We start from the raw sequence: 26,819 nt of genomic DNA, 5'->3' as shown, positions 1-26,819 counted from the left end.
TTTAGACCTGTACTGAATGGAGACATTTCAAGTCTGGGTGAAACTCACATCTGCGTAACTCAAGTGAAGGAAGCAAGCATCGAGGAGTTGATGGAGGGTGTTTGATGGAGGGTGTTTGATGGAGGGTGTTTGATGGTGGGTGTTTGATGGTGGGTGTTTGATGGTGGGTGTTTGATGGTGGGTGTTTGATGGTGGGTGTTTGATGGTGGGTGTTTAATGGTGGGTGTTTGATGGAGGGTGTTTGATGGTGGGTGTTTGATGGAGGGTGTTTGATGGAGGGTGTTTGATGGTGGGTGTTTGATGGAGGGTGTTTGATGGTGGGTGTTTGATGGTGGGTGTTTGATGGTGGGTGTTTGATGGTGGGTGTTTGATGGAGGGTGTTTGATGGTGGGTGTTTGATGGAGGGTGTTTGATGGAGGGTGTTTGATGGTGGGTGTTTGATGGTGGGTGTTTGATGGTGGGTGTTTGATGGAGGGTGTTTGATGGAGGGTGTTTGATGGAGGGTGTTTGATGGTGGGTGTTTGATGGAGGGTGTTTGATGGAGGGTGTTTGATGGTGGGTGTTTGATGGTGGGTGTTTGATGGTGGGTGTTTGATGGTGGGTGTTTGATGGAGGGTGTTTGATGGTGGGTGTTTGATGGTGGGTGTATGATGGTGGGTGTTTGATGGTGGGTGTTTGATGGAGGGTGTTTGATGGTGGGTGTTTGATGGTGGGTGTTTGATGGTGGGTGTTTGATGGTGGGTGTTTGATGGAGGGTGTTTGATGGTGGGTGTTTGATGGTGGGTGTTTGATGGAGGGTGTTTGATGGTGGGTGTTTGATGGTGGGTGTTTGATGGTGGGTGTTTGATGGTGGGTGTTTGATGGAGGGTGTTTGATGGTGGGTGTTTGATGGTGGGTGTTTGATGGTGGGTGTTTGATGGTGGGTGTTTGATGGTGGGTGTTTGATGGAGGGTGTTTGATGGTGGGTGTTTGATGGAGGGTGTTTGATGGAGGGTGTTTGATGGAGGGTGTTTGATATTGGGTGTTTGATGGTGGGTGTTTGATGGAGGGTGTTTGATGGTGGGTGTTTGATGGAGGGTGTTTGATGGAGGGTGTTTGATGGAGGGTGTTTGATGGAGGGTGTTTGATGGAGGGTGTTTGATGGTGGGTGTTTGATGGAGGGTGTTTGATGGAGGGTGTTTGATGGTGGGTGTTTGATGGAGGGTGTTTGATGGTGGGTGTTTGATGGTGGGTGTTTGATGGAGGGTGTTTGATGGTGGGTGTTTGATGGAGGGTGTTTGATGGTGGGTGTTTGATGGAGGGTGTTTGATGGAGGGTGTTTGATGGAGGGTGTTTGATGGAGGGTGTTTGATGGAGGGTGTTTGATGATGGGTGTTTGATGGAGGGTGTTTGATGGAGGGTGTTTGATGGTGGGTGTTTGATGGAGGGTGTTTGATGGTGGGTGTTTGATGGTGGGTTTTTGATGGAGGGTGTTTGATGGTGGGTGTTTGATGGAGGGTGTTTGATGGAGGGTGTTTGATGGTGGGTGTTTGATGGTGGGTGTTTGATGGTGGGTGTTTGATGGTGGGTGTTTGATGATGGGTGTTTGATGGGTGGGTGTTTGATGGAGGGTGTTTGATGGTGGGTGTTTGATGGAGGGTGTTTGATGGAGGGTGTTTGATGGTGGGTGTTTGATGGAGAGTGTTTGATGGTGGGTGTTTGATGGTGGGTGTTTGATGGTGGGTGTTTGATGGAGGGTGTTTGATGGAGGGTGTTTGATGGAGGGTGTTTGATGGAGGGTGTTTGATGGAGGGTGTTTGATGGTGGGTGTTTGATGGTGGGTGTTTGATGGTGGGTGTTTGATGGAGGGTGTTTGATGGAGGGTGTTTGATGGAGGGTGTTTGATGGTGGGTGTCTGATGGAGGGTGTTTGATGGTGGGTGTTTGATGGTGGGTGTTTGATGGTGGGTGTTTGATGGTGGGTGTTTGATGGTGGGTGTTTGATGGTGGGTGTTTGATGGTGGGTGTTTGATGGAGGGTGTTTGATGGAGGGTGTTTGATGGTGGGTGTTTGATGGAGGGTGTTTGAGGGTAGGTGTTTGATGGAGGGTGTTTGATGGTGGGTGTTTGATGGAGGGTGTTTGATGGAGGGTGTTTGATGGAGGGTGTTTGATGGAGGGTGTTTGATGGAGGGTGTTCGATGGTGGGTGTTTGATGGAGGGTGTTTGATGGAGGGTGTTTGATGGAGGGTGTTTGATGGAGGGTGTTTGATGGAGGGTGTTTGATGGAGGGTCTTTGATGGAGGGTGTTCCATGGTGGGTGTTTGATGGAGGGTGTTTGATGGAGGGTGTTTGATGGAGGGTGTTTGATGGAGGGTGTTTGATGGAGGGTGTTTGATGGAGGGTGTTTGATGGAGGGTGTTTGATGGAGGGTGTTTGATGGAGGGTGTTTGATGGAGGGTGTTTAATGGAGGGTGTTTGATGGAGGGTGTTTGATGGAGGGTGTTTGATGGTGGGTGTTTGATGGAGGGTGTTTGACGGAGGGCGTTTGATGGAGGGTGTTTGATGGAGGGAGTTTGATGGTGGGTGTTTGATGGAGGGTGTTCGATGGTGGGTGTTTGATGGAGGGTGTTTGATGGAGGGTGTTTGATGGAGGGTGTTTGATGGAGGGTGTTTGATGGAGGGTGTTTGATGGAGGGAGTTTGATGGAGGGTGTTTGATGGAGGGTGTTTGATGGAGGGTGTTTGATTGAGGGTGTTTGATATTGGGTGTTTGATGGAGGGTATTTGATGGTGGGTGTTTGATGGAGGGTGTTTGATGGAGGGTGTTTAATGGAGGGTGTTTGATGGTGGGTGTTTGATGGAGGGTGTTTGATGGTGGGTGTTTGATGGTGGGTGCTTGATGGTGGGTGTTTGATGGTGGATGTTTGATGGTGGGTGTTTGATGGTTGGTGTTTGATGGAGGGTGTTTGATGGTGGGTGTTTGATGGTGGGTGTTTGATGGTGGGTGTTTGATGGTGGGTGTTTGATGGTGGGTGTTTGATGGTGGGTGTTTGATGGTGGGTGTTTGATGGTAGGTGTTTGATGGTGGGTGTTTGATGGTAGGTGTTTGATGGTGGGTGTTTGATGGTGGGTGTTTGATGGTAGGTGTTTGATGGTGGGTGTTTGATGGTGGGTGTTTGATGGTGGGTGTTTGATGGAGGGTGTTTGATGGTGGGTGTTTGATGATGGGTGTTTGATAGTGGGTGTTTGATGGTGGGTGTTTGATGGTGGGTGTTTGATAGTGGGTGTTTGATGGTGGGTGTTTGATGGTGGGTATTTGATGGTGGGTGTTTGATGGTGGGTGTTTGATGGTAGATGTTTGATTGTGGGTGTTTGATGGTGGGTGTTTGATGGTGGGTGTTTGATGGAGGGTGTTTGATGGTGGGTGTTTGATGGTTGGTGTTTGATGGTAGGTGTTTGATTGTGGGTGTTTGATGGTGGGTGTTTGATGGTAGATGTTTGATGGTGGGTGTTTGATGGTGGGTGTTTGATGGTGGGTGTTTGATGGAGGGTGTTTGATGGTGGGTGTTTGATGGAGGGTGTTTGATGGAGGGTCTTTGATGGAGGGTGTTCGATGGTGGGTGTTTGATGGAGGGTGTTTGATGGAGGGTGTTTGATGGAGGGTGTTTGATGGAGGGTGTTCGATGGTGGGTGTTTGATGGAGGGTGTTTGATGGAGGGTGTTTGATGGAGGGTGTTTGATGGAGGGTGTTTGATGGAGGGTGTTTGATTGAGGGTGTTTGATATTGGGTGTTTGATGGAGGGTATTTGATGGTGGGTGTTTGATGGAGGGTGTTTGATGGAGGGTGTTTAATGGACGGTGTTTGATGGTGGGTGTTTGATGGAGGGTGTTTGATGGTGGGTGTTTGATGGTGGGTGTTTGATGGTGGGTGTTTGATGGTGGATGTTTGATGGTGGGTGTTTGATGGTGGGTGTTTGATGGAGGGTGTTTGATGGTGGGTGTTTGATGGTGGGTGTTTGATGGTGGGTGTTTGATGGTGGGTGTTTGATGGTGGGTGTTTGATGGTGGGTGTTTGATGGTGGGTGTTTGATGGTAGGTGTTTGATGGTGGGTGTTTGATGGTAGGTGTTTGATGGTGGGTGTTTGATGGTGGGTGTTTGATGGTAGGTGTTTGATGGTGGGTGTTTGATGGTGGGTGTTTGATGGTGGGTGTTTGATGGAGGGTGTTTGATGGTGGGTGTTTGATGATGGGTGTTTGATAGTGGGTGTTTGATGGTGGGTGTTTGATGGTGGGTGTTTGATAGTGGGTGTTTGATGGTGGGTGTTTGATGGTGGGTATTTGATGGTGGGTGTTTGATGGTGGGTGTTTGATGGTAGATGTTTGATGGTGGGTGTTTGATGGTGGGTGTTTGATGGTGGGTGTTTGATGGAGGGTGTTTGATGGTGGGTGTTTGATGGTTGGTGTTTGATGGTAGGTGTTTGATTGTGGGTGTTTGATGGTGGGTGTTTGATGGTAGATGTTTGATGGTGGGTGTTTGATGGTGGGTGTTTGATGGTGGGTGTTTGATGGAGGGTGTTTGATGGTGGGTGTTTGATGGAGGGTGTTTGATGGAGGGTCTTTGATGGAGGGTGTTCGATGGTGGGTGTTTGATGGAGGGTGTTTGATGGAGGGTGTTTGATGGAGGGTGTTTGATGGAGGGTGTTCGATGGTGGGTGTTTGATGGAGGGTGTTTGATGGAGGGTGTTTGATGGAGGGTGTTTGATGGAGGGTGTTTGATGGAGGGTGTTTGATGGAGGGTGTTTGATGGAGGGTGTTTGATGGAGGGTGTTTGATGGAGGGTGTTTAATGGAGGGGGTTTGTTGGAGGGTGTTTGATGGAGGGTGTTTGATGGAGGGTGTTTGATGGTGGGTGTTTGATGGAGGGTGTTTGACGGAGGGTGTTTGATGGAGGGTGTTTGATGGAGGGAGTTTGATGGTGGGTGTTTGATGGAGGGTGTTCGATGGTGGGTGTTTGATGGAGGGTGTTTGATGGAGGGTGTTTGATGGAGGGTGTTTGATGGAGGGTGTTGGATGGAGGGTGTTTGATGGAGGGAGTTTGATGGAGGGTGTTTGATGGAGGGTGTTTGATGGAGGGTGTTTGATTGAGGGTGTTTGATATTGGGTGTTTGATGGAGGGTATTTGATGGTGGGTGTTTGATGGAGGGTGTTTGATGGAGGGTGTTTAATGGAGGGTGTTTGATGGTGGGTGTTTGATGGAGGGTGTTTGATGGTGGGTGTTTGATGGTGGGTGTTTGATGGTGGGTGTTTGATGGTGGATGTTTGATGGTGGGTGTTTGATGGTGGGTGTTTGATGTATGTGTTTGATGGTGGATGTTTGATGGTGGGTGTTTGATGGTGGGTGTTTGATGGTGGGTGTTTGATGGTGGGTGTTTGATGGTAGGTGTTTGATGGTGGGTGTTTGATGGTGGGTGTTTGATGGTGGGTGTTTGATGGTGGGTGTTTGATGGTGGGTGTTTGATGGTAGGTGTTTGATGGTGGGTGTTTGATGGTGGGTGTTTGATGGTGGGTGTTTGATGGAGGGTGTTTGATGGTGGGTGTTTGATGATGGGTGTTTGATAGTGGGTGTTTGATGGTGGGTGTTTGATGGTGGGTGTTTGATAGTGGGTGTTTGATGGTGGGTGTTTGATGGTGGGTATTTGATGGTGGGTGTTTGATGGTGGGTGTTTGATGGAGGGTGTTTGATGGTAGAAGTTTGATGGTGGGTGTTTGATGGTGGGTGTTTGATGGTGGGTGTTTGATGGAGGGTGTTTGATGGTGGGTGTTTGATGGTTGGTGTTTGATGGTAGGTGTTTGATTGTGGGTGTTTGATGGTGGGTGTTTGATGGTAGGTGTTTGATGGTGGGTGTTTGATGGTGGGTGTTTGATGGTGGGTGTTTGATGGTGGGTGTTTGATGGTGGGTGTTTGATGGTGGGTGTTTGATGGTGGGTGTTTGATGGTGGGTGTTTGATAGTGGGTGTTTGATGGTGGGCGTTTGATGGTGGGTGTTTGATGGTAGGTGTTTGATGGTGGGTATTTGATGGTGGGTGTTTGATGGTGGGTGTTTGATGGTAGGTGTTTGATGGTAGGTGTTTGATGGTGGGTGTTTGATGGTGGGTGTTTGATGGTGGGTGTTTGATAGTGGGTGTTTGATGGTGGGTGTTTGATGGTGGGTATTTGATGGTGGGTGTTTGATGGTGGGTGTTTGATGGTAGGTGTTTGATGGAGGGTGTTTGATGGTGGGTATTTGATGGTGGGTGTTTGATGGAGGGTGTTTGATGGTGGGTATTTGATGGTGGGTGTTTGATGGTAGGTGTTTGATGGAGGGTGTTTGATGGTAGGTGTTTGATGGTGGGTGTTTGATGGTAGGTGTTTGATGGAGGGTGTTTGATGGTGGGTGTTTGATGGTGGGTATTTGATGGTGGGTGTTTGATGGAGGGTGTTTGATGGTGGGTGTTTGATGGTTGGTGTTTGATGGTAGGTGTTTGATTGTGGGTGTTTGATGGTGGGTGTTTGATGGTAGGTGTTTGATGGTGGGTGTTTGATGGTGGGTGTTTGATGGTGGATGTTTGATGGAGGGTGTTTGATGGAGGGTGTTTGATGGTGGGTGTTTGATGGTGGGTGTTTGATAGTGGGTGTTTGATGGTGGGTGTTTGATGGTGGGTGTTTGATAGTGGGTGTTTGATGGTGGGTGTTTGATGGTGGGTGTTTGATAGTGGGTGTTTGATGGTGGGCGTTTGATGGTGGGTGTTTGATGGTGGGTGTTTGATGGTAGGTGTTTGATGGTAGGTGTTTGATGGAGAGTGTTTGATGGTGGGTGTTTGATGGTGGGTATTTGATGGTGGGTGTTTGATGGTAGGTGTGTGATGGAGGGTGTTTGATGGAGGGTGTTTAATGACGGGTATTTGATGGAGGGTATTAGGAGGGTATTTGATGGAGAACATTTAATCTTACGAGTTTTTAACGGATCTAAAATTTTTGTGGGTTTATACACACATACATATTTTATTGGGATTTTTTAATATACATTTTTTTGATGGGGTGGGAGTGGGTGACATTAAAAAAATAAAAATCTTACCTGAACAAAAGCGTAGACAATCCAGCAGAAGTTATGGAAGAGGTAGGTGAAGAGGAGGTTGGTGTGGATGGTGTTTCGGAGACAACGCAGGTCTCTGCAGGGTAGAAGACGACTCTTGGTGATTACCAGGGAAGGGCGGAAAAAAATTAATTTGCATGTTAAGAAAATGGAAAATGGTGTGGAGATAAATGGTGCAAAATGCCGACACGATGGAAAAATAAAGACAGATGCAGTATAATGGGATCCTTTATTGACTACGTTTCGCCCACAGCAGTGGGCGAAACGTATCCTGTTGACCTCTTCAGATTTTCCTAAGTTCATTACACTTTGCTGCTCTTTGTGTGTGTGTGTGTGTGTGTGTGTGTGTGTGTGTGTGTGTGTGTGTGTGTGTGTGTGTGTGTGTGTGTGTGTGTGTGTTTGTTTGTGTGTGTGTGTTTGTTCGTGTGTGTGTGTGTGTGTGTGTGTGTGTGTGTGTGTGTGTGTGTGTGTGTGTGTGTGTGTGTGTACTCACCTAATTGTACTCACCTAATTGTGGTTGCAGGGGTCGAGACTCAGCTCCTGACCCCCCCTCTTCACTGATCGCTACTGGGTCCTCTCTCTCTCTGCTTCCTGAGCTTTGTCATACCTCTTCTTAAAACTATGTATGGTTCCTGCCTCCACTACTTCACTTGCTAGGCTATTCCACTTGCTGACAACTCTATGACTGAAGAAATACTTCCTAACGTCCCTGTGACTCATCTGAGTCTTCAGCTTCCAGTTGTGACCCCTTGTCCCTGTGTCCCCTCTCTGGAACATCCTATCTCTGTCCACCTTGTCTATTCCCCGCAGTATCTTGTATGTCGTTATCATGTCTCCCCTGACCCTTCTGTCCTGTGTGTGTGTGTGTGTGTGTGTATGTTTTATAAAAAAAAGTGAATGCCAGAGTAGTAGCAAGCAATTTAATCATAAGAGAGATAATGTAAATGCAACGAAGCTGAGGGAGTCACAGTTGCTGTTTGTAGATGACGCCGTGATTTTGGGAGACTTACAAGAAAAAGTTGGTGGAGGAGTTTGGAAGGATGGGCGACAGAGAGGAAAGTTGATAGATAAAGAGAGTGAGTAGAAGCATAGCGAAGGAAAACTTGAAAAGTAAGAATGGAAGGAAGAAGCAGGGATAAAGTGGAATATATATTGAGGCAGCAGAGGAGTCTGTGGAAGATGAGAAACAGAGTAAATATGGGAAAGAAAGTGTCAGGAATGTTGACTAGTCTGGAAAGAAAGTGTCAGGAATGTTGACTAGTCTGGAAAGAAAGTGTCAGGAGTGTTGACTAGTCTGGAAAGAAAGTGTCAGGAGTGTTGACTAGTCTGGAAAGAAAGTGTCAGGAGTGTTGACTAGTCTGGAAAGAAAGTGTCAGGAGTGTTGACTAGTCTGGAAAGAAAGTGTCAGGAGTGTTGACTAGTCTGGAAAGAAAGTGTCAGGAGTGTTGACTAGTCTGGAAAGAAAGTGTCAGGAGTGTTGACTAGTCTGGAAAGAAAGTGTCAGGAGTGTTGACTAGTCTGGAAAGAAAGTGTCAGGAGTGTTGAGTAGTCTGGAAAGAAAATGGCAGGAGTGTTGACTAGTCTGGAAAGAAAGTGTCAGGAGTGTTGACTAGTCTGGAAGTAACAAGAGTGTTGACTAGCCTTTAGAAAGGAAATAGATAATCGTTGGAGGCAGAAAAGCGGAAATATAAGAGAATATTGATGAGCCGATGTTTGTGTATGTGTGAGTTTGTGTGTGTGTGTGTGTGTGTGTGTGTGTGTGTGTGTGTGTGTGTGTGTGTGTGTGTGTGTGTGTGTGTGTGTGTGTGTGTGTGTGTGTGTGTGTGTGTCTGTGGACTCTATACCGCCATTGATTCCACATCATAACCGCCATTTTGATGGTGTGTGTGTGTGTGTGTGTGTGTGTGTGTGTGGACAATAAAACGCCTTACAAACATTGATTCCTCACCATCACCGCCATTTTGATGGTGTGTGTGGACACTATATCGCCTTACCAACATTGATTCCTCACCATCACCGCCATTTTGATGGTGTGTGTGGACACTATATCGCCTTACCAACATTGATTCCTCACCATCACCGCCATTTTGATGGTGTGTGTGGACACTATATCGCCTTACCAACATTGATTCCTCACCATCACCGCCATTTTGATGGCCTCATTCGGCTTAAAGTAGACTGTATGGTTAGGTCGTTTCTACTCAGTGCCAGCTTGGCTCTTCTCAGTGCCATCCTGGCTCTTCTCAGTGCCATCCTGGCTCTTCTCAGTGCCATCCTGGCTCTTTTCAGTGATCCCATTGAAAAGACTGATGGACTGATAACATCGACTCCAGACTGAGGGACTGATCACCCCGATCTCTTTCTGATCTTCACCACTCTTCTCTGTATTGGACTGATGAAGCCAGTGTGTGGCGAAACGTTCCCTCAAAGATTCCCAAGTGTTGCAAGTGTTCCATACATTTTATCCTAACCTTCGTGTCTTCAGTCTGTAATGAAAACCACAATATTTAACTCTGGTTTAATAAAACCTATATATTAATAAATATAATCTTTGTTTTGATGGGTGTAAAACACAGTAGTTTAAGATGATCACTCATCTGTTGAGATGACATGAAGAAGTGTGAGGTGATCAGTACCTCAGATTTATCAAGACTGAGGAACTGACTGGTCTGCTCAGACTACTTCTTTTCCAGGTCTTCCACTTGTGAACCACACGTCCCTACACGTCCCCACACGTCCCCACACGTCACACACGTCCCCAAACGTCACACACGTCCCCACAAGTCCCCACACATCACACACGTCCCCAAACGTCACACACGCCCCGAAACGTCACACACGTCCCCACACATCCCCACACGTCCCCACACGTTCCCTCACGTCCCCACACGTCCCCATACGTCCTCACACGTGTCTCAGTGAATGTTCTGCCCTAAATAAACGTTCAGTAAAACGTGACACTAAATCATTCTTTGAAGTTCTTAACACTAACACAGTCGTAAGAATTCCCATCAAAGCACAAATTTCTCCTTTATATTCAAATTGTCACCATAACCTAATTATTGTATCAGAGGACCTGAAGTATATCGCAGTGAAAAAGGTTATCTGATGAGCTTCTCTGAGTGCTGTGTGCTAATTATTAACTATTTAACACGTTCCTAGATTCACTAAGAGTTGGAGAATGAGGCACTTGAATGGTGGGCTGATTACATCCATTCCAGGCCGAGGGGACTGATTACCTCAAACTACCCCTCATCTTCCACCGTTCTTCCCTGTTCTGGCCTGATGAAGCCTCTGGATGGCGAAACGTTTCCTCACTAAACATGCACAAGTGTCTCATTCTTCATTAAGAGATGCATAAAAAAAGTACCACGGGTGGGGTTTGAACCCGCGGTCAGAGAGTCTCAAAACTCCAGACCATCTGGAGTTTTGAGACTCTCTGACCCCAGGTTCAAACCCCACCCGTGGTATGGTTTGTTTGCAATCGTGTCATTACGATTTCGTGAGTCAAATTAAGAGATGCATGTAGATATGGTCCGTTCACGGTCAGCAGAGACTATTGGTCGGGTTCATAAGACGGAGAACGATAAGAACCCGACTTTTCTCACAACTTTTTAGAATCAACACATGTACGGGGAGCCGCGTGCAAGGCGTCCGAACATCGTTGCACAATGCAAGCAACTCAATCAGGTTTGAGTGATTAAGATGCTACGGTTGCTGTTTACATCACGCTGTGTCTTCCCTCCTACTACAGGATGCGGTCTTTTCCACGTAAGTTCTCCAGATAATTTCTTATGGCGTGCTGGTAAGGAGAAGAGAAACTGATGTTGGTATCTATGTTGAGTCAGATGTTGATTGGAAAGAGAGACGGCAGATGTTCGTATTCATTGATGATGATAATAATATTTAAGTACATGTACAAGGTATATAGACCATAGCTGACATCAGTGACATACTACTATATAGAAAGCCTCTTGTTATGCAGAGCATTTCGGGCAAATTAGGTCAGCTATGTCCCCCAGGATGCGACCCACACCAGTCGGCTAACACCCAGGTACCTATTTTATTGTTAGGTGAACAGGCACAGCAGATGTCTTAAGGATACACATCCTTATGTTTCCACCCGTACCGGGGATCAAACCACGGACCTCAAATGTTTCGAATGTTCAGCAATACTTGCCGAGGTACAATCGAACTCACACGGAAACAGTAAGAGAGAATATGTAAGACTCCTTCATTTTCCGTCCACTCTAGGGCCCTCTTCAGGAATGTAACGTTAGCTGAAGAGGGTTCCTAGTGTGGGGACGAAAGTTATTGTGATTGTCTTCTGTTTCACTGTCTCCGTATGGGCTCGTTTCTACCAGTAAAAGTAGGACCAAGGAAGCATGATACCACGACGAGGGTTGGTGGTTCAGACGCGCTGGAGAATGAGGGGTGATGCAGTACCTGAGCCAGAGATATAGCCTGGGTAAGAATGAAGCTCCGGTGGAGCTTTAAGTGCTCAAGTGTAAGACCCTGATGAAGCATCAATGGAGCTCTCAGTGCTCAAGTGTAAGACCCTGATGAAGCGCCAGTGGAGCTCTCAGTGCTCAAGTGTAAGACCCTGATGAAGCACCAGTGGAGCTCTCAGTGCTCAATTGTAAGACCCTGATGAAGCACCAGTGGAGCTCTCAGTGCTCAATTGTAAGACCCTGATGAAGCACCAGTGGAGCTCTCAGTGCTCAATTGTAAGACCCTGATGAAGCACCAGTGGAACTCTCAGTGCTCAAGTGTAAGACCCTGATGAAGCACCAGTGGAGCTCTCAGTGCTCAAGTGTAAAACCCTGATGAAGCACCAGTGGAGTTCTCAGTGCTCAGGTGTAAGACCCTGATGAAGCATCAATGGAGCTCTCGGTGCTCAGGTGTAAGACCCTGATGAAACATCAATGGAGCTCTCGGTGCTCAAGTGTAAGAATCATCAAGGCCAGCAGTTGGCAGACATCCCAGCATCCTCTCTCTCCAAAATGAAAATTAGACCCATCTGCAACATCTGGGTATATTTATCGTAGATGTTTCGCCAACCACTGGCTTTATCAATACAAATTCAGAGATATAATTGGAAGACAGTAGAACTATATACAAAAGATGAGGTAATCAGTCCCTCAGTCTTGGAGGTGAAGAGCATTGACTGCGGTACTGGCTACAAGAATTATCCAACTACGTATATTTATACACCATAGGGAGGTTAGCATGGGCCACTACTCTGACCACAAATGCAAGTTTTTACAGATGACTCTCCCGCTACGCTGGCGGGACAGATGTTAACCTTCCTATGGTGTATAAATTTACCTAGATGGATGACTCTTATTGTAGCCAGCTGGCCCAGTGGCTTACGCACTGGCCTGGAGTTTTGCGACTCACTCGCCATGGGTTCATACCCCACCTGTTCTGTGGTTTCTTTGCAGTAGTCGTCTTACGATTGCGTGAATCATGAAAAAAATTAATTTTTTGTAGGACGCCAAAGAATGAAAGAAGACAAGGGAGGCTGAACCACGGGAGTGAATCAGAGACTACAAGGATCGACGTCTCACCAGAGCTGGTCAGGGCCATCACTCTCCATCACGGAGGCGGAGGCACACATCCACTCTCTGGAGCAATAAATATCTTTGTTCCTTGGTGCTCGCCAGAAGACGTCTTCAGAAGCAATCTGGAGATGGCGACTCGTCAGAGCATCGAACGACGTATCGACATGAAAACGTCTGGATGCTTTTTGGAAGGTCGGTGTATTTTAGGGCTGATGGGTTAAGACAATGATTCCCAACCAGGGGTAAATTTACCCCCTGGGGGTAAAAAATTACATGTACCTGATAATGTATAATTATTTCTTTAGAAAAGAATGTTATATATGTTTTTTTATTTTTGGTAATTACGAATGTATATTGCAATTTTCGTGCAAAACCTGAATAATATATTTTTTCTGACCACCTTGTTTTTGTGTCTCTTTATGATGGCGATATTTTTTTTGTGTGGAAGGGGGTAAATGTAGAAATACATCAAGCCTGGAGGGGGGGGGCGGTAAATGATGGAGGAAACGTTGAGAATCCCTGGGTGAAGAGGATGGTGTGTTTGGTAGCGATGAGTTGGGTCAGTCGGACTACCACAGGTTGTTCGTGGTTGTATTAACTACACGTTGTCTTGTGAAGACCCACAGGTTCTTGATGACTTGAGGACATCTGCTCACCGTAGGTTAACTGTTAGCCTGTAGCAATCATAGGTTAATTTGTTAGCGTGTACTGACTAATGGTTAATTTGTTAGCGTGTACTGACTAATGGTTAATTTGTTAGCGTGTACTGACTATAGGTTAATTTGTTAGCGTGTACTGACTAATGGTTAATTTGTTAGCGTGTACTGACTATAGGTTAATTTGTTAGCGTGTACTGACTAATGGTTAATTTGTTAGCGTGTACTGACTATAGGTTAATTTGTTAGCGTGTACTGACTAATGGTTAATTTGTTAGCGTGTACTGACTATAGGTTAATTTGTTAGCGTGTACTGACTAATGGTTAATTTGTTTGTGTGTACTGACTATAGGTTAATTTGTTAGCGTGTACTGACTATAGGTTAATTTGTTAGCGTGTACTGACTAATGGTTAATTTATTAGCGTGTACTGACTATAGGTTACATGCAGCCTTAATGACCCTTTGTGTAGCCGGTAGCTTATGAATCCAATTAACCCACCGGACAATTAGGGTGACCGTGATAGTGATGATGGTAGTGGTGGTGGTGCTGGAAATATAAACACATATGCAGTATAATGTGATCCTTTATTGACAACGTTTCGCCCACACAGTGGGCTTTTTCAAGTGGTGATGCTGGTTGTGGTAGCTATGGTGGTGGTGGTGGTGATAAAGCCATGGTGATAGGGTGGTGATGGTGATAGCTGTTAAAGAAGTAACGGCAGTAATGGAAATGATAGTGATAGTGATAGTGAGGTGACAGTGATGGTGATAGCGAGGGTGATAGTAATAGTGAGGGTGATAGTGAAGATGATATACAGAGGCCATTTGTAGTGAAGAAATATCTCCTACATCAGGTCATTATCTCTCTCTCTCTCTCTGCGTCTCTACCCCCCCCCTCCCCGCATGTAAATCTCAGGGCCCGGGGGGTGGGGGTGGGAGTGGGGAGGGGGAAGGGGGGGGCATTAAGGACGCTATGTTTCCTGGGGAAATCAGTAATCTCAGCGCCGGAGCTGAGAATGCCCTTGTTTTCCTCATTTGTAGGAACGTAACGCGAGTTTTCGAGGCGCCAGAGAGATACTACCGTGGGCGATATACCTAGCTCCCCCCCCCCTCTCAGCTCACTTTCTTGATCTCAGCTAATTTTCTTGATCTCAGCTCATTTTCTTGATCTCAGCTCACTTTCTTGATCTCAGCTCATTTTCTTGATCTCAGCTCATTTTCTTGATCTCAACTCATTTTCTTGATTTCAGTTCATTTTCTTGATCTCAGCTCATTTTCTTGATCTCAGCTCATTTTCTTGATTTCAGCTCATTTTCTTGATCTCAGCTCATTTTCTTGATCTCAACTCATTTTCTTGATTTCAGCTCATTTTCTTGATCTCAACTCATTTTCTTGATTTCAGCTCATTTTCTTGATCTCAACTCATTTTCTTGATTTCAGCTCATTTTCTTGATCTCAGCTCATTTTCTTGATCTCAACTCATTTTCTTGATCTCAGCTCACTTTCTTGATCTCAGCTCATTTTCTTGATCTCAGCTCATTTTCTTGATCTCAGCTCATTTTCTTGATCTCAACTCATTTTCTTGATTTCAGCTCATTTTCTTGATCTCAACTCATTTTCTTGATCTCAGCTCACTTTCTTGATCTCAGCTCATTTTCTTGATCTCAGCTCATTTTCTTGATCTCAGCTCATTTTCTTGATCTCAGCTTGATCTCAACTCTATACATCCTTGGTTAGGCCTCATTTAGATTATGTTGCACAGTTTTGGTCACCGTATTACAGAATGGATATAAATGCTCTGGAAAATGTACGAAGGAGGATGACAAAGTTGATCCCATGTATCAGAAACCTTCCCTATGAGGATAGACTAAGGGCCCTGAATCTGCACTCTCTAGAAAGACGTAGAATTAGGGGGGATATGATTGAGGTGTATAAATGGAAGACAGGAATAAATAAAGGGGATGTAAATAGTGTGCTGAAAATATCTAGCCTAGACAGGACTCGCAGCAATGGTTTTAAGTTGGAAAAATTCAGATTCAGGAAGGATATAGGAAAGTACTGGTTTGGTAATAGAGTTGTGGATGAGTGGAACAAACTCCCAAGTACCGTTATAGAGGCCAGAACGTTGTGTAGCTTTAAAAATAGGTTGGATAAATACATGAGTAGATGTGGGTGGGTGTGAGTTAGACCTGATAGCTTGTGCTACCAGGTCGGTTGCCGTGTTCCTCCCTTAAGTCAGTGTGACCTGACCTGACTAGGTTGGGTGCATTGGTTTAAGCCGGTAGGAGACTTGGACCTGCCTCGCATGGGCCAGTGGGCCTTCTGCAGTGTTCCTTCGTTCTTATGTTCTTATGTTAACTCAACTCATTTTCTAGATCTCAACTTATTTTCTTGATCTCAACTCATTTTCTTGATTTCAACTCATTTTCTAGATCTCAACTTATTTTCTTGATCTCAACTCATTTTCTTGATCTCAACTCATTTTCTTGATCTCAACTCATTTTCTTGATCTCAGCTCATTTTCTTGATCTCAACTCATTTTCTTGATCTCAACTCATTTTCTTGATCTCAACTCATTTTCTTGATCTCAGCAAAGTTTCTTATCTGAGCTCAATTTACTTTAGCTCATTTTTTACTTTGTGGCTCATTATCTTAGCTCATTTTCTTATCTCTTATTTCAGCCTCATTTATTAATTTTTTTTCGTTGCATTTTTTACTGAATTGTTTTCCCTGGATTCTGTTTTCTTTCTCCTGATTTATTTTCTTGGATTATTTTTTCTGACTTCTTTCCATATATTCTCCAATGAATGTAATAATAATAATTCTCAACTTTCGTACACACACACACACATACATATATATATATATATATATATATATATATATATATATATATATATATATATATATATATATATATACACACACAGGTAGAAGTCGAGGACTCGACCCCTTTGAGTCACAACTAGGTGAGTACATACCCCCTACGGTACACTTACTTAAATGAGATGAAGATCCAGAGAGCGAGGAGGACGGCCACCAGACTGAGGGAGTTACCCACGTAGAAGATAGTAGTGATGGTGTTGACGGTGGAGGTGTCCTTGCTGCTGTTGTTGCCCACGAAGTTCAAACAGTCGGTGTAGTTGGCTTTCTTGGACCACAAGCCATTCTGGAAGCAGTCCAGGGTCGCGTTCTTCCCTGTCAAGGAGAAGACAACGGGGTGTGAGTGGGTAAATACACTTAACTAAGGAATAATCTCTGATATAAAAAACGGGATGTAAGAGAGTGGGTAAATATTCTTAACTAGGGAATAATCTGTGATATAGAAAACGGGATGTAAGAGTGGGTAAATATTCTTAACTAGGGAATAATCTGATATAGAAAACGGGATGTAAGAGAGTGGGTAAATATTCTTAACTAGGGAATAATCTGTGATATAGAAAACGCAATGTAAGAGAGTGGGTAAACTAACCTAAAGGAGCCTGATCTGGGAAGTAAGTTTATTTAGGCACAGTTTACACAAGTACAGTGACACAAGCTTTGGGTGATTATGGTCGTCCTGCATGGAAACATGTATGCAAATTACCTAGGATAACGTTCTCACACACAAAAATGTCAGAGTTATTTATTTCCATTTGGGATCCTGATAACATCTGTAATATAGAAAATAAAATGAACTTGACTAGAAAACGTGTCAGTAATAATAATAATAATAATAATAATAATAATAATAATAATAATAATAATAATAATAATAATAAGAATAAGAGCTGAAGAGGGCAGTAAGTTAGCCACACATGCAGGGCCCAAGAGCTAGAGGTCATCCCTCGCAGAAACAACCAGGTGTGCGAATACACACACACATACAGTTCACTTGGCAGGTGTTTGGATGCTAATTAAGAAGGGCTCTTCATTCGAGGAATTGGAGCCTCCATTGCCTTGTCTTAGTATATTAATAGTGAGGGCGGAATCTGCTGCTGCTGCTGCTTCTGCTCACCCTTATGCTGCTGCTGTTGTTTCTGCTCACCCTTATGCTGCTGCTGTAGTTTCTGCTCACCCTTATGCTGCTGCTGCTGTTTCTGCTCACCCTTATGCTGCTGCTGCTGTTTCTGCTCACCCTTATGCTGCTGCTGCTGTTTCTGCTCACCCTTATGCTGCTGCTGCTGTTTCTGCTCACCCTCATGCTGCTGCTGCTGTTTCTGCTCACCCTTATGCTGCTGCTGCTGTTTCTGCTCACCCTTATGCTGCTGCTGCTGTTTCTGCTCACCCTCATGCTGCTGCTGCTGTTTCTGCTCACCCTCATGCTGCTGCTGCTGTTCCTGCTCACCCTTATGCTGCTGCTGCTGTTTCTGCTCACGATTATGCTGCTGCTGCTGTTCCTGCTCACCCTCATGCTGCTGCTGCTGTTTCTGCTCACCCTCATGCTGCTGCTTCTGCCCCCCTTATGCTGCTGCTGCTGTTCCTGCTCATCCTCATGCTGCTGCTGCTGTTCCTGCTCACCCTTATGCTGCTGCTGCTGTTTCTGCTCACCCTTATGCTGCTGCTGCTGTTCCTGCTCACCCTCATGCTGCTGCTGCTGTTTCTGCTCACCCTTATGCTGCTGCAGCTGTTCCTACTCACCCTCATGCTGCTGCTGCTGTTCCTACTCACCCTCATGCTGCTGTTGCTGTTTCTGCTCACCCTCATGCTGCTGCTGCTGTTCCTACTCACCCTCATGCTGCTGCTGCTGTTTCTGCTCACCCTCATGCTGCTGTTGCTGTTCCTGCTCACCCTTATGCTGCTGCTGCTGTTCCTACTCACCCTCATGCTGCTGCTGCTGTTTCTGCTCACCCTCATGCTGCTGCTGCTGTTTCTGCTCACCCTTATGCTGCTGCTGCTGTTCCTACTCACCCTCATGCTGCTGCTGCTGTTCCTGCTCACCCTCATGCTGCTGCTGCTGTTCCTGCTCACCCTTATGCTGCTGCTGCTGTTTCTGCTCACCCTCATGCTGCTGCTGCTGTTCCTGCTCACCCTTATGCTGCTGCTGCTGTTTCTGCTCACCCTTATGCTGCTGCTGCTGTTTCTGCTCACCCTCATGCTGCTGCTGCTGTTCCTGCTCACCCTTATGCTTCTGCTGTTCCTACTCACTCTCATGCTGCTGCTGCTGTTCCTACTCACCCTTATGCTGCTGCTGCTGTTCCTGCTCACCCTTATGCTGCTGCTGCTGTTCCTGCTCACCCTTATGCTGCTGCTGCTGTTCCTGCTCACCCTTATGCTGCTGCTGTTTCTGCTCACCCTTATGCTGCTGCTGCTGTTCCTGCTCACCCTTATGCTGCTGCTGCTGTTCCTGCTCACCCTTATGCTGCTGCTGCTGTTCCTGCTCACCCTTATGCTGCTGCTGTTTCTGCTCACCCTTATGCTGCTGCTGCTGTTCCTGCTCACCCTTATGCTGCTGCTGCTGTTTCTGCTCACCCTCATGCTGCTGCTGCTGTTTCTGCTCACCCTTATGCTGCTGCTGCTGTTCCTACTCACCCTCATGCTGCTGCTGCTGTTCCTGCTCACCCTCATGCTGCTGCTGCTGTTCCTGCTCACCCTTATGCTGCTGCTGCTGTTTCTGCTCACCCTCATGCTGCTGCTGCTGTTCCTGCTCACCCTTATGCTGCTGCTGCTGTTTCTGCTCACCCTCATGCTGCTGCTGCTGTTCCTGCTCACCCTTATGCTGCTGCTGCTGTTTCTGCTCACCCTCATGCTGCTGCTGCTGTTCCTGCTCACCCTTATGCTGCTGCTGTTCCTACTCACCCTTATGCTGCTGCTGCTGTTCCTGCTCACCCTTATGCTGCTGCTGCTGTTCCTGCTCACCCTTATGCTGCTGCTGCTGTTCCTGCTCACCCTTATGCTGCTGCTGTTTCTGCTCACCCTTATGCTGCTGCTGCTGTTCCTGCTCACCCTTATGCTGCTGCTGCTGTTTCTGCTCACCCTTATGCTGCTGCTGCTGTTTCTGCTCACCCTTATGCTGCTGCTGCTGCTGTTCCTGCTCACCCTTATGCTGCTGCTGCTGTTCCTGCTCACCCTTATGCTGCTGCTGCTGTTCCTACTCACCCTCATGCTGCTGCTGTTTCTGCTCACCCTTATGCTGCTGCTGCTGTTCCTGCTCACCCTTATGCTGCTGCTGCTGTTTCTGCTCACCCTTATGCTGCTGCTGCTGTTTCTGCTCACCCTTATGCTGCTGCTGCTGCTGTTCCTGCTCACCCTTATGCTGCTGCTGCTGTTTCTGCTCACCCTCATGCTGCTGCTGCTGCTGTTCCTGCTCACCCTTATGCTGCTGCTGCTGTTCCTGCTCACCCTTATGCTGCTGCTGTTTCTGCTCACCCTTATGCTGCTGCTGCTGTTCCTACTCACCCTTATGCTGCTGCTGCTGTTTCTGCTCACCCTTATGCTGCTGCTGCTGTTTCTGCTCACCCTTATGCTGCTGCTGCTGCTGTTCCTGCTCACCCTCATGCTGCTGCTGCTGTTCCTACTCACCCTCATGTTGCTGCTGCTGTTCCTGCTCACTCTCACGCTGCTGCTGTTCGTGCTCACCCTTATGCTGCTGCTGCTGTTCTTGCTCACCCTTATGCTGCTGCTGCTGTTCCTGCTCACCCTTATGCTGCTGCTGCTGTTCCTGCTCATCCTTATGCTGCTGTTGCTGTTTCTGCTCACCCTCATGCTGCTGCTGCTGTTTCTGCTCACCCTTATGCTGCTGCTGCTGTTCCTGCTCACCCTTATGCTGCTGTTGCTGTTTCTGCTCACCCTCATGCTGCTGCTGCTGTTTCTGCTCACCCTTATGCTGCTGCTGTTCCTACTCACCCTCATGCTGCTGCTGCTGTTTCTGCTCACCCTTATGCTGCTGCTGCTGTTCCTGCTCACCCTTATGCTGCTGTTGCTGTTTCTGCTCACCCTCATGCTGCTGCTGCTGTTTCTGCTCACCCTTATGCTGCTGCTGTTCCTACTCACCCTCATGCTGCTGCTGCTGTTTCTGCTCACCCTTATGCTGCTGCTGCTGTTCCTGCTCACCCTTATGCTGCTGTTGCTGTTTCTGCTCACCCTCATGCTGCTGCTGCTGTTTCTGCTCACCCTTATGCTGCTGCTGTTCCTACTCACCCTCATGCTGCTGCTGCTGTTCCTGCTCACCCTTATGCTGCTGCTGTTTCTGCTCACCCTTATGCTGCTGCTGCTGTTCCTGCTCACCCTTATGCTGCTGCTGCTGTTTCTGCTCACCCTTATGCTGCTGCTGCTGTTCCTGCTCACCCTTATGCTGCTGCTGCTGTTTCTGCTCACCCTTATGCTGCTGCTGCTGTTCCTGCTCACCCTTATGCTGCTGCTGCTGTTCCTGCTCACCCTTATGCTGCTGCTGCTGTTCCTACTCACTCTCATGCTGCTGCTGTTCCTGCTCACCCTTATGCTGCTGCTGCTGTTCCTGCTCACCCTTATGCTGCTGCTGCTGTTCCTGCTCACCCTTATGCTGCTGCTGCTGTTCCTGCTCACCCTCATGTTGCTGCTGCTGTTCCTGCTCACCCTTATGCTGCTGCTGCTGTTCCTGCTCACCCTTATGCTGCTGCTGCTGTTCCTACTCACCCTTATGCTGCTGCTGCTGTTCCTGCTCACCCTTATGCTGCTGCTGCTGTTTCTGCTCACCCTTATGCTGCTGCTGCTGTTTCTGCTCACCCTTATGCTGCTGCTGCTGTTCCTGCTCACCCTTATGCTGCTGCTGCTGTTCCTGCTCACCCTCATGCTGCTGCTGCTGTTCCTACTCACTCTCATGCTGCTGCTGTTCCTGCTCACCCTCATGCTGCTGCTGCTGTTCCTACTCACCCTCATGCTACTGCTGCTGTTCCTGCTCACCCTCATGCTGCTGCTGTTCCTGCTCACCCTCATGTTGCTGCTGCTGTTCCTACTCACCCTCATGCTGCTGCTGCTGTTCCTACTCACCCTCATGCTGCTGCTGCTGTTCCTACTCACCCTCATGCTACTGCTGCTGTTCCTACTCACCCTCATGCTGCTGCTGCTGTTCCTACTCACCCTCATGCTGCTGCTGCTGTTCCTACTCACCCTCATGCTGCTGCTGCTGTTCCTACTCACCCTCATGCTGCTGCTGCTGTTCCTACTCACTCTCATGCTGCTGCTGCTGTTCCTACTCACCCTCATGCTGCTACTGCTGCTGTTCCTACTCACCCTCATGCTGCTGCTGCTGTTCCTACTCACCCTTATGCTGCTGCTGCTGTTCCTACTCACCCTTATGCTGCTGCTGCTGTTCCTACTCACCCTTATGCTGCTGCTGCTGTTCCTACTCACCCTCATGCTGCTGCTGCTGTTCCTACTCACCCTCATGCTGCTGCTGCTGCTGTTCCTACTCACTCTCATGCTGCTGCTGCTGTTCCTACTCACCCTCATGCTGCTACTGCTGCTGTTCCTACTCACCCTCATGCTGCTACTGCTGCTGTTCCTACTCACCCTCATGCTGCTGCTGCTGTTCCTACTCACCCTTATGCTGCTGCTGCTGTTCCTACTCACCCTTATGCTGCTGCTGCTGTTCCTACTCACTCTCATGCTACTGCTGCTGTTCCTACTCACCCTTATGCTGCTGCTGCTGTTCCTACTCACTCTCATGCTACTGCTGCTGTTCCTACTCACCCTCATGCTACTGCTGCTGTTCCTACTCACCCTTATGCTGCTGCTGCTGTTCCTACTCACCCTCATGCTGCTGCTGCTGTTCCTACTCACCCTCATGCTACTGCTGCTGTTCCTACTCACCCTCATGCTGCTACTGCTGCTGTTCCTACTCACCCTCATGCTACTGCTGCTGTTCCTACTCACCCTCATGCTACTGCTGCTGTTCCTACTCACCCTCATGCTGCTACTGCTGTTCCTACTCACCCTCATGCTGCTGCTGCTGCTGTTCCTACTCACTCTCATGCTACTGCTGCTGTTCCTACTCACCCTCATGCTGCTGCTGCTGTTCCTACTCACTCTCATGCTACTGCTGCTGTTCCTACTCACTCTCATGCTACTGCTGCTGTTCCTACTCACTCTCATGCTACTGCTGCTGTTCCTACTCACCCTCATGCTGCTGCTGCTGTTCCTACTCACTCTCATGCTACTGCTGCTGTTCCTACTCACCCTCATGCTGCTGCTGCTGTTCCTACTCACTCTCATGCTGCTGCTGCTGTTCCTACTCACTCTCATGCTGCTGCTGCTGTTCCTACTCACCCTCATGCTGCTGCTGCTGTTCCTACTCACCCTCATGCTGCTGCTGCTGTTCCTACTCACCCTCATGCTGCTGCTGCTGTTCCTACTCACTCTCATGCTGCTGCTGCTGTTCCTACTCACTCTCATGCTACTGCTGCTGTTCCTACTCACCCTCATGCTGCTGCTGCTGTTCCTACTCACTCTCATGCTGCTGCTGCTGTTCCTACTCACTCTCATGCTGCTGCTGCTGTTCCTACTCACCCTCATGCTGCTACTGCTGTTCCTACTCACTCTCATGCTACTGCTGCTGTTCCTACTCACTCTCATGCTGCTGCTGCTGTTCCTACTCACCCTCATGCTGCTGCTGCTGTTCCTACTCACTCTCATGCTACTGCTGCTGTTCCTACTCACTCTCATGCTGCTGCTGCTGTTCCTACTCACTCTCATGCTACTGCTGCTGTTCCTACTCACTCTCATGCTGCTGCTGCTGTTCCTACTCACTCTCATGCTGCTGCTGCTGTTCCTACTCACTCTCATGCTGCTGCTGCTGCTGTTCCTGCTCACTCTCATGCTGCTGCTGCTGTTCCTACTCACCCTCATGCTGCTACTGCTGCTGTTCCTACTCACTCTCATGCTGCTGCTGCTGTTCCTACTCACTCTCATGCTGCTGCTGTTCCTGCTCACCCTCATGCTGCTGCTGCTGTTCCTACTCACTCTCATGCTGCTGCTGTTCCTGCTCACTCTCATGCTGCTGCTGCTGTTCCTACTCACTCTCATGCTGCTGCTGTTCCTACTCACTCTCATGCTGCTGCTGCTGTTCCTACTCACCCTCATGCTGCTACTGCTGTTCCTACTCACCCTCATGCTGCTGCTGTTCCTACTCACCCTCATGCTGCTGCTGTTCCTACTCACCCTCATGCTGCTGCTGCTGTTCCTACTCACCCTCATGCTGCTACTGCTGTTCCTACTCACCCTCATGCTGCTACTGCTGTTCCTGCCACAGCATCATTCCTTTAAGAAAACTTCCCCTAACCCCCCACTCCCTTCCCTGCCGGTAATTGTATTGAGGGCACCGCTAATGTCACCTTCCCATCGCCTGCGCTAAAAAAATCGAGGTTAAAAATCGGGTCTTGGGCGAGATCGCTGGGTACTTAGCAAGATATTTGTATGTGAGGTGAATAGTGTAAAGATCCTTGCTGAGGGAGGGGGGGGGGTTGTGTACACGTGTGCTCAACTTTATGTACACACACAGCTGCCCTCACTTGTAATTACCTGGAGTTTACCTGGAGAGAGTTCCGGGGGTCAACGCCCCCGCGGCCCGGTCTGTGACCAGGCCTCCGCAATCACCTGTAGTTTACTACGGGGTGAGTACAAGCCAATTGTATTCTCTTAAATATAGGTCAGGTTAGGTAAGGTTTGTCAGGAAATAGGACAAGCGTTTCCTAATGGTCATCTGACTGAGACCTTCCACTGGCTTTAAAAAATATGGTCATAACCTTTAGATAATGTGGTCTTACCTACACTCAGCTGTGTTAAACTGGCTTGTCAGAGGGGCGGTCTCTCCTAGGTGTGTGTGTGTGTGTGTGTGTGTGTGTGTGTGTGTGTGTGTGTGTGTGTGTGTGTGTGTGTGTGTGTGTGTGTGTGTGTGTGTGTGTGTGTGTGTGTGTGTGTGTGTGTGTGTGTACTCACCTATTTGTACTCACCTATTTGTGGTTGCAGGGGTCGAGTGTGTGTGTGTGTGTGTGTGTGTGTGTGTGTGTGTGTGTGTGTGTGTGTGTGTGTGTGTGTACTCACCTATTTGTACTCACCTATTTGTGGTTGCAGGGGTCGAGTGTGTGTGTGTGTGTGTGTGTGTGTGTGTGTGTGTGTGTGTGTGTGTGTGTGTGTGTAAACAGCTGTGCTTCTTGTAACTTTAAGTTCTTTGTGTACCTCATTGTCATCGTTATTAACAGATTACTGTCCAGATAAGCGAGTACTCTAGCAACTGTCGGGATAACTGAGTACCCTAGCCACAGTCCGTATAATTGAATACTCTGCCCACTGTCCGTATAACCGGCTATCCCTTGGTAATGTTCGGTTTTTTAAACCATTTACATCACAACTGTTCGGACTGCTAAATATCCTATCCACTGTTCGGTTAACTGAATACCTTAACCACTGTCCGTATAATTGAATACCCTGCTTACTGTCTGTATAACTGAATACCCTAGTCACTGTCCGTATAACTGAATACCCTAGTCACTGTCCGTATAACTGAATACCCTAGTCACTGTCCGTATAACTGAATACCCTAGTCACTGTCCGTATAACTGAATACCCAAGTTACTGTCCGTATAACTGAATACCCTAGTCACTGTCCGTATAACTGAATACCCTAGTCATTTTCCGTATAACTGAATACCCTAGTCACTGTCCATATAACTGAATACCCTAGTCACTGTCCGTATAACAATACCCTGCTTACTGTCCGTATAACTGAATACCCTAGTCACTGTCCGTATAACTGAATACTTCAACTGCGTTCCGGATTAGTGAATATGTCAACCACAGTCCGGATAACTGGATACCTCAACCATTACGGTTGCATCTCATTTCGTGTACATTAAAAACAAAACATCTCGTTGCTTTAATTCACGTACATAATTTATTCGCCAGAGTTCGAATAAATCACTTCTTCGCCTGAGCTAAAGTAAACTGTTTCTTCGCCTGAGCTAAAGTAAACTGTTTCTTCGCCTGAGCTGAAGTAAACTGTTTCTTCGCCTGAGCTGAAGTAAACTGTTTCTTCGCCATAGTTCGAGTAAATTTTTATCGGGTATTTCTGGGATCCGTTTTATGGTGGAGGAGAAAAACGAAGGAATATCAGACTACCGCCGCTGCTGACTTTCGTAGTGTTATGGTGAGTTTTCTCTTTCGTATCTGTCAGCACCAGACGATGCTTTGCCAGACGATGCTTCGCCAGACGATGCTTCGCCAGACGATGCTTCGCCAGACGATGCTTCGCCAGACGATGCTTCGCCAGACGATGCTTCGCCAGATGATTTTTCCCCCGAACTTTGCTTCTGCTGAAGGGCCTCTTCGAATGGCTTCTCCTAGGCGTCTCTTAGACGCCTCTCAGCCAAGCGTCTCTTCGCCAGGCGTCTCTTCGCCAGACATCTGGTACGAATTTTTAAAGTAATATTTTCCTTAATAATTCTCTGACGCGAGGAAATTCGGTCAACGGGAAATGTGAAAATATACTGGAGGTGCTCTCTCTCCCTTTCTCTCTCTCTCTCTCTCTCTCTCTGGGACGTGGCCGCCTCCAGCAATATTTTCCAGTTATTTGTGAAAAATGTGAACAATGGTGCTGGAATGGTTCCATTATGCCTCTGCGTGTACTTCTGGAAGGTCTCCACTTCCCCCTCAGCTGGAACGGTGTCTGCTATCCCTGTCTCTCTATCTCTCCCCGCTGGAAGGACCCTCTCGTATTTGCCACAATTTCAGAAATGCGTTTACCATCGTCCATTTGTCTGGAAATGGTCCTGGAATATGTTTATCTCGCTTTTTTAATTGATTCAGCACTTGTGGATATTTCTGGGGGAGGGAGGGGGCAGGGGTATTTTTTGTTGCTGGAATGGTATTTGTTGTTATTCTTTACTGCTGGAACGATGTCTGTCATCACTCAATACTGCTGGAACGATATCGTCATCACTCAGTATTCCTGGAACCATGTCTTCTAACACTCAGTACTGCTGGAATGATATCTGTCATCACTCAGTATTGTAATATCATTATATATTGCTGGAACTATCTTCCTCATTATTTTATATTGCTAGAACTGTCTTTGTCATCCTTCTCCGTTGCCGTGTCTCTCATTCCCCTACATTGCTGAGGCATTGTCAGTCATCCTTCTCAATCGCTGGAACGGAATCTCTCATTACTCCTTTGTTTTGCTGGAACATCGTCTTGACTTTTTATGAGATGGTCTTGGAATCTCTCTGATGCACATTGAGTATTCTCATTTGCTCTATTATCTAGAACATTTCATCTCCGCTGCTCGTACGGTGTTTAATGGCCGTTTCAAATTTTAGATTGTATTTAGTGCATTTTAGAACGGTTCTTCCTAGTGCTACATCCTCTGGAATGATATTGCCAATGACTGTGATATTGCCAATGGCAATTATGTTGCCAATTGGTTGAACGACTGCCATTACTTCCGGAATCTATCGATTATATTTAAAGTCAATCTTTTATTCAACTGCTCGTGCTGAAATCGTTCTGTTATGTGTCATGTCTTCTGCAAGAGAG

At 47.2% G+C, this 26,819-nt stretch overlaps 1 protein-coding gene across 1 annotated transcript in view; it reads right to left on the bottom strand.

The window, feature by feature from the left end:
• Nucleotides 1-26,819, bottom strand: part of LOC128689542 (diuretic hormone receptor) — a 305,584-nt gene that overhangs the window by 69,271 nt on the left and 209,494 nt on the right. Inside the window, exons 3-4 of the mRNA XM_070086132.1 lie at nt 16,331-16,529; nt 7,093-7,186 (exon numbers count right to left, since the gene is read on the bottom strand). Coding sequence (XP_069942233.1) covers nt 7,093-7,186; nt 16,331-16,529 — 293 coding nt within the window. The remainder of the gene's footprint in view (nt 1-7,092; nt 7,187-16,330; nt 16,530-26,819) is intronic.

This window comes from Cherax quadricarinatus, chromosome 18 (assembly GCF_038502225.1).
Source record: "Cherax quadricarinatus isolate ZL_2023a chromosome 18, ASM3850222v1, whole genome shotgun sequence".
Classification (NCBI taxonomy): Eukaryota; Metazoa; Arthropoda; class Malacostraca; order Decapoda; family Parastacidae; genus Cherax; species Cherax quadricarinatus.
Note: the sequence above shows the minus strand (reverse complement) of the source record. Positions and strands in the feature narration are given on the sequence as shown.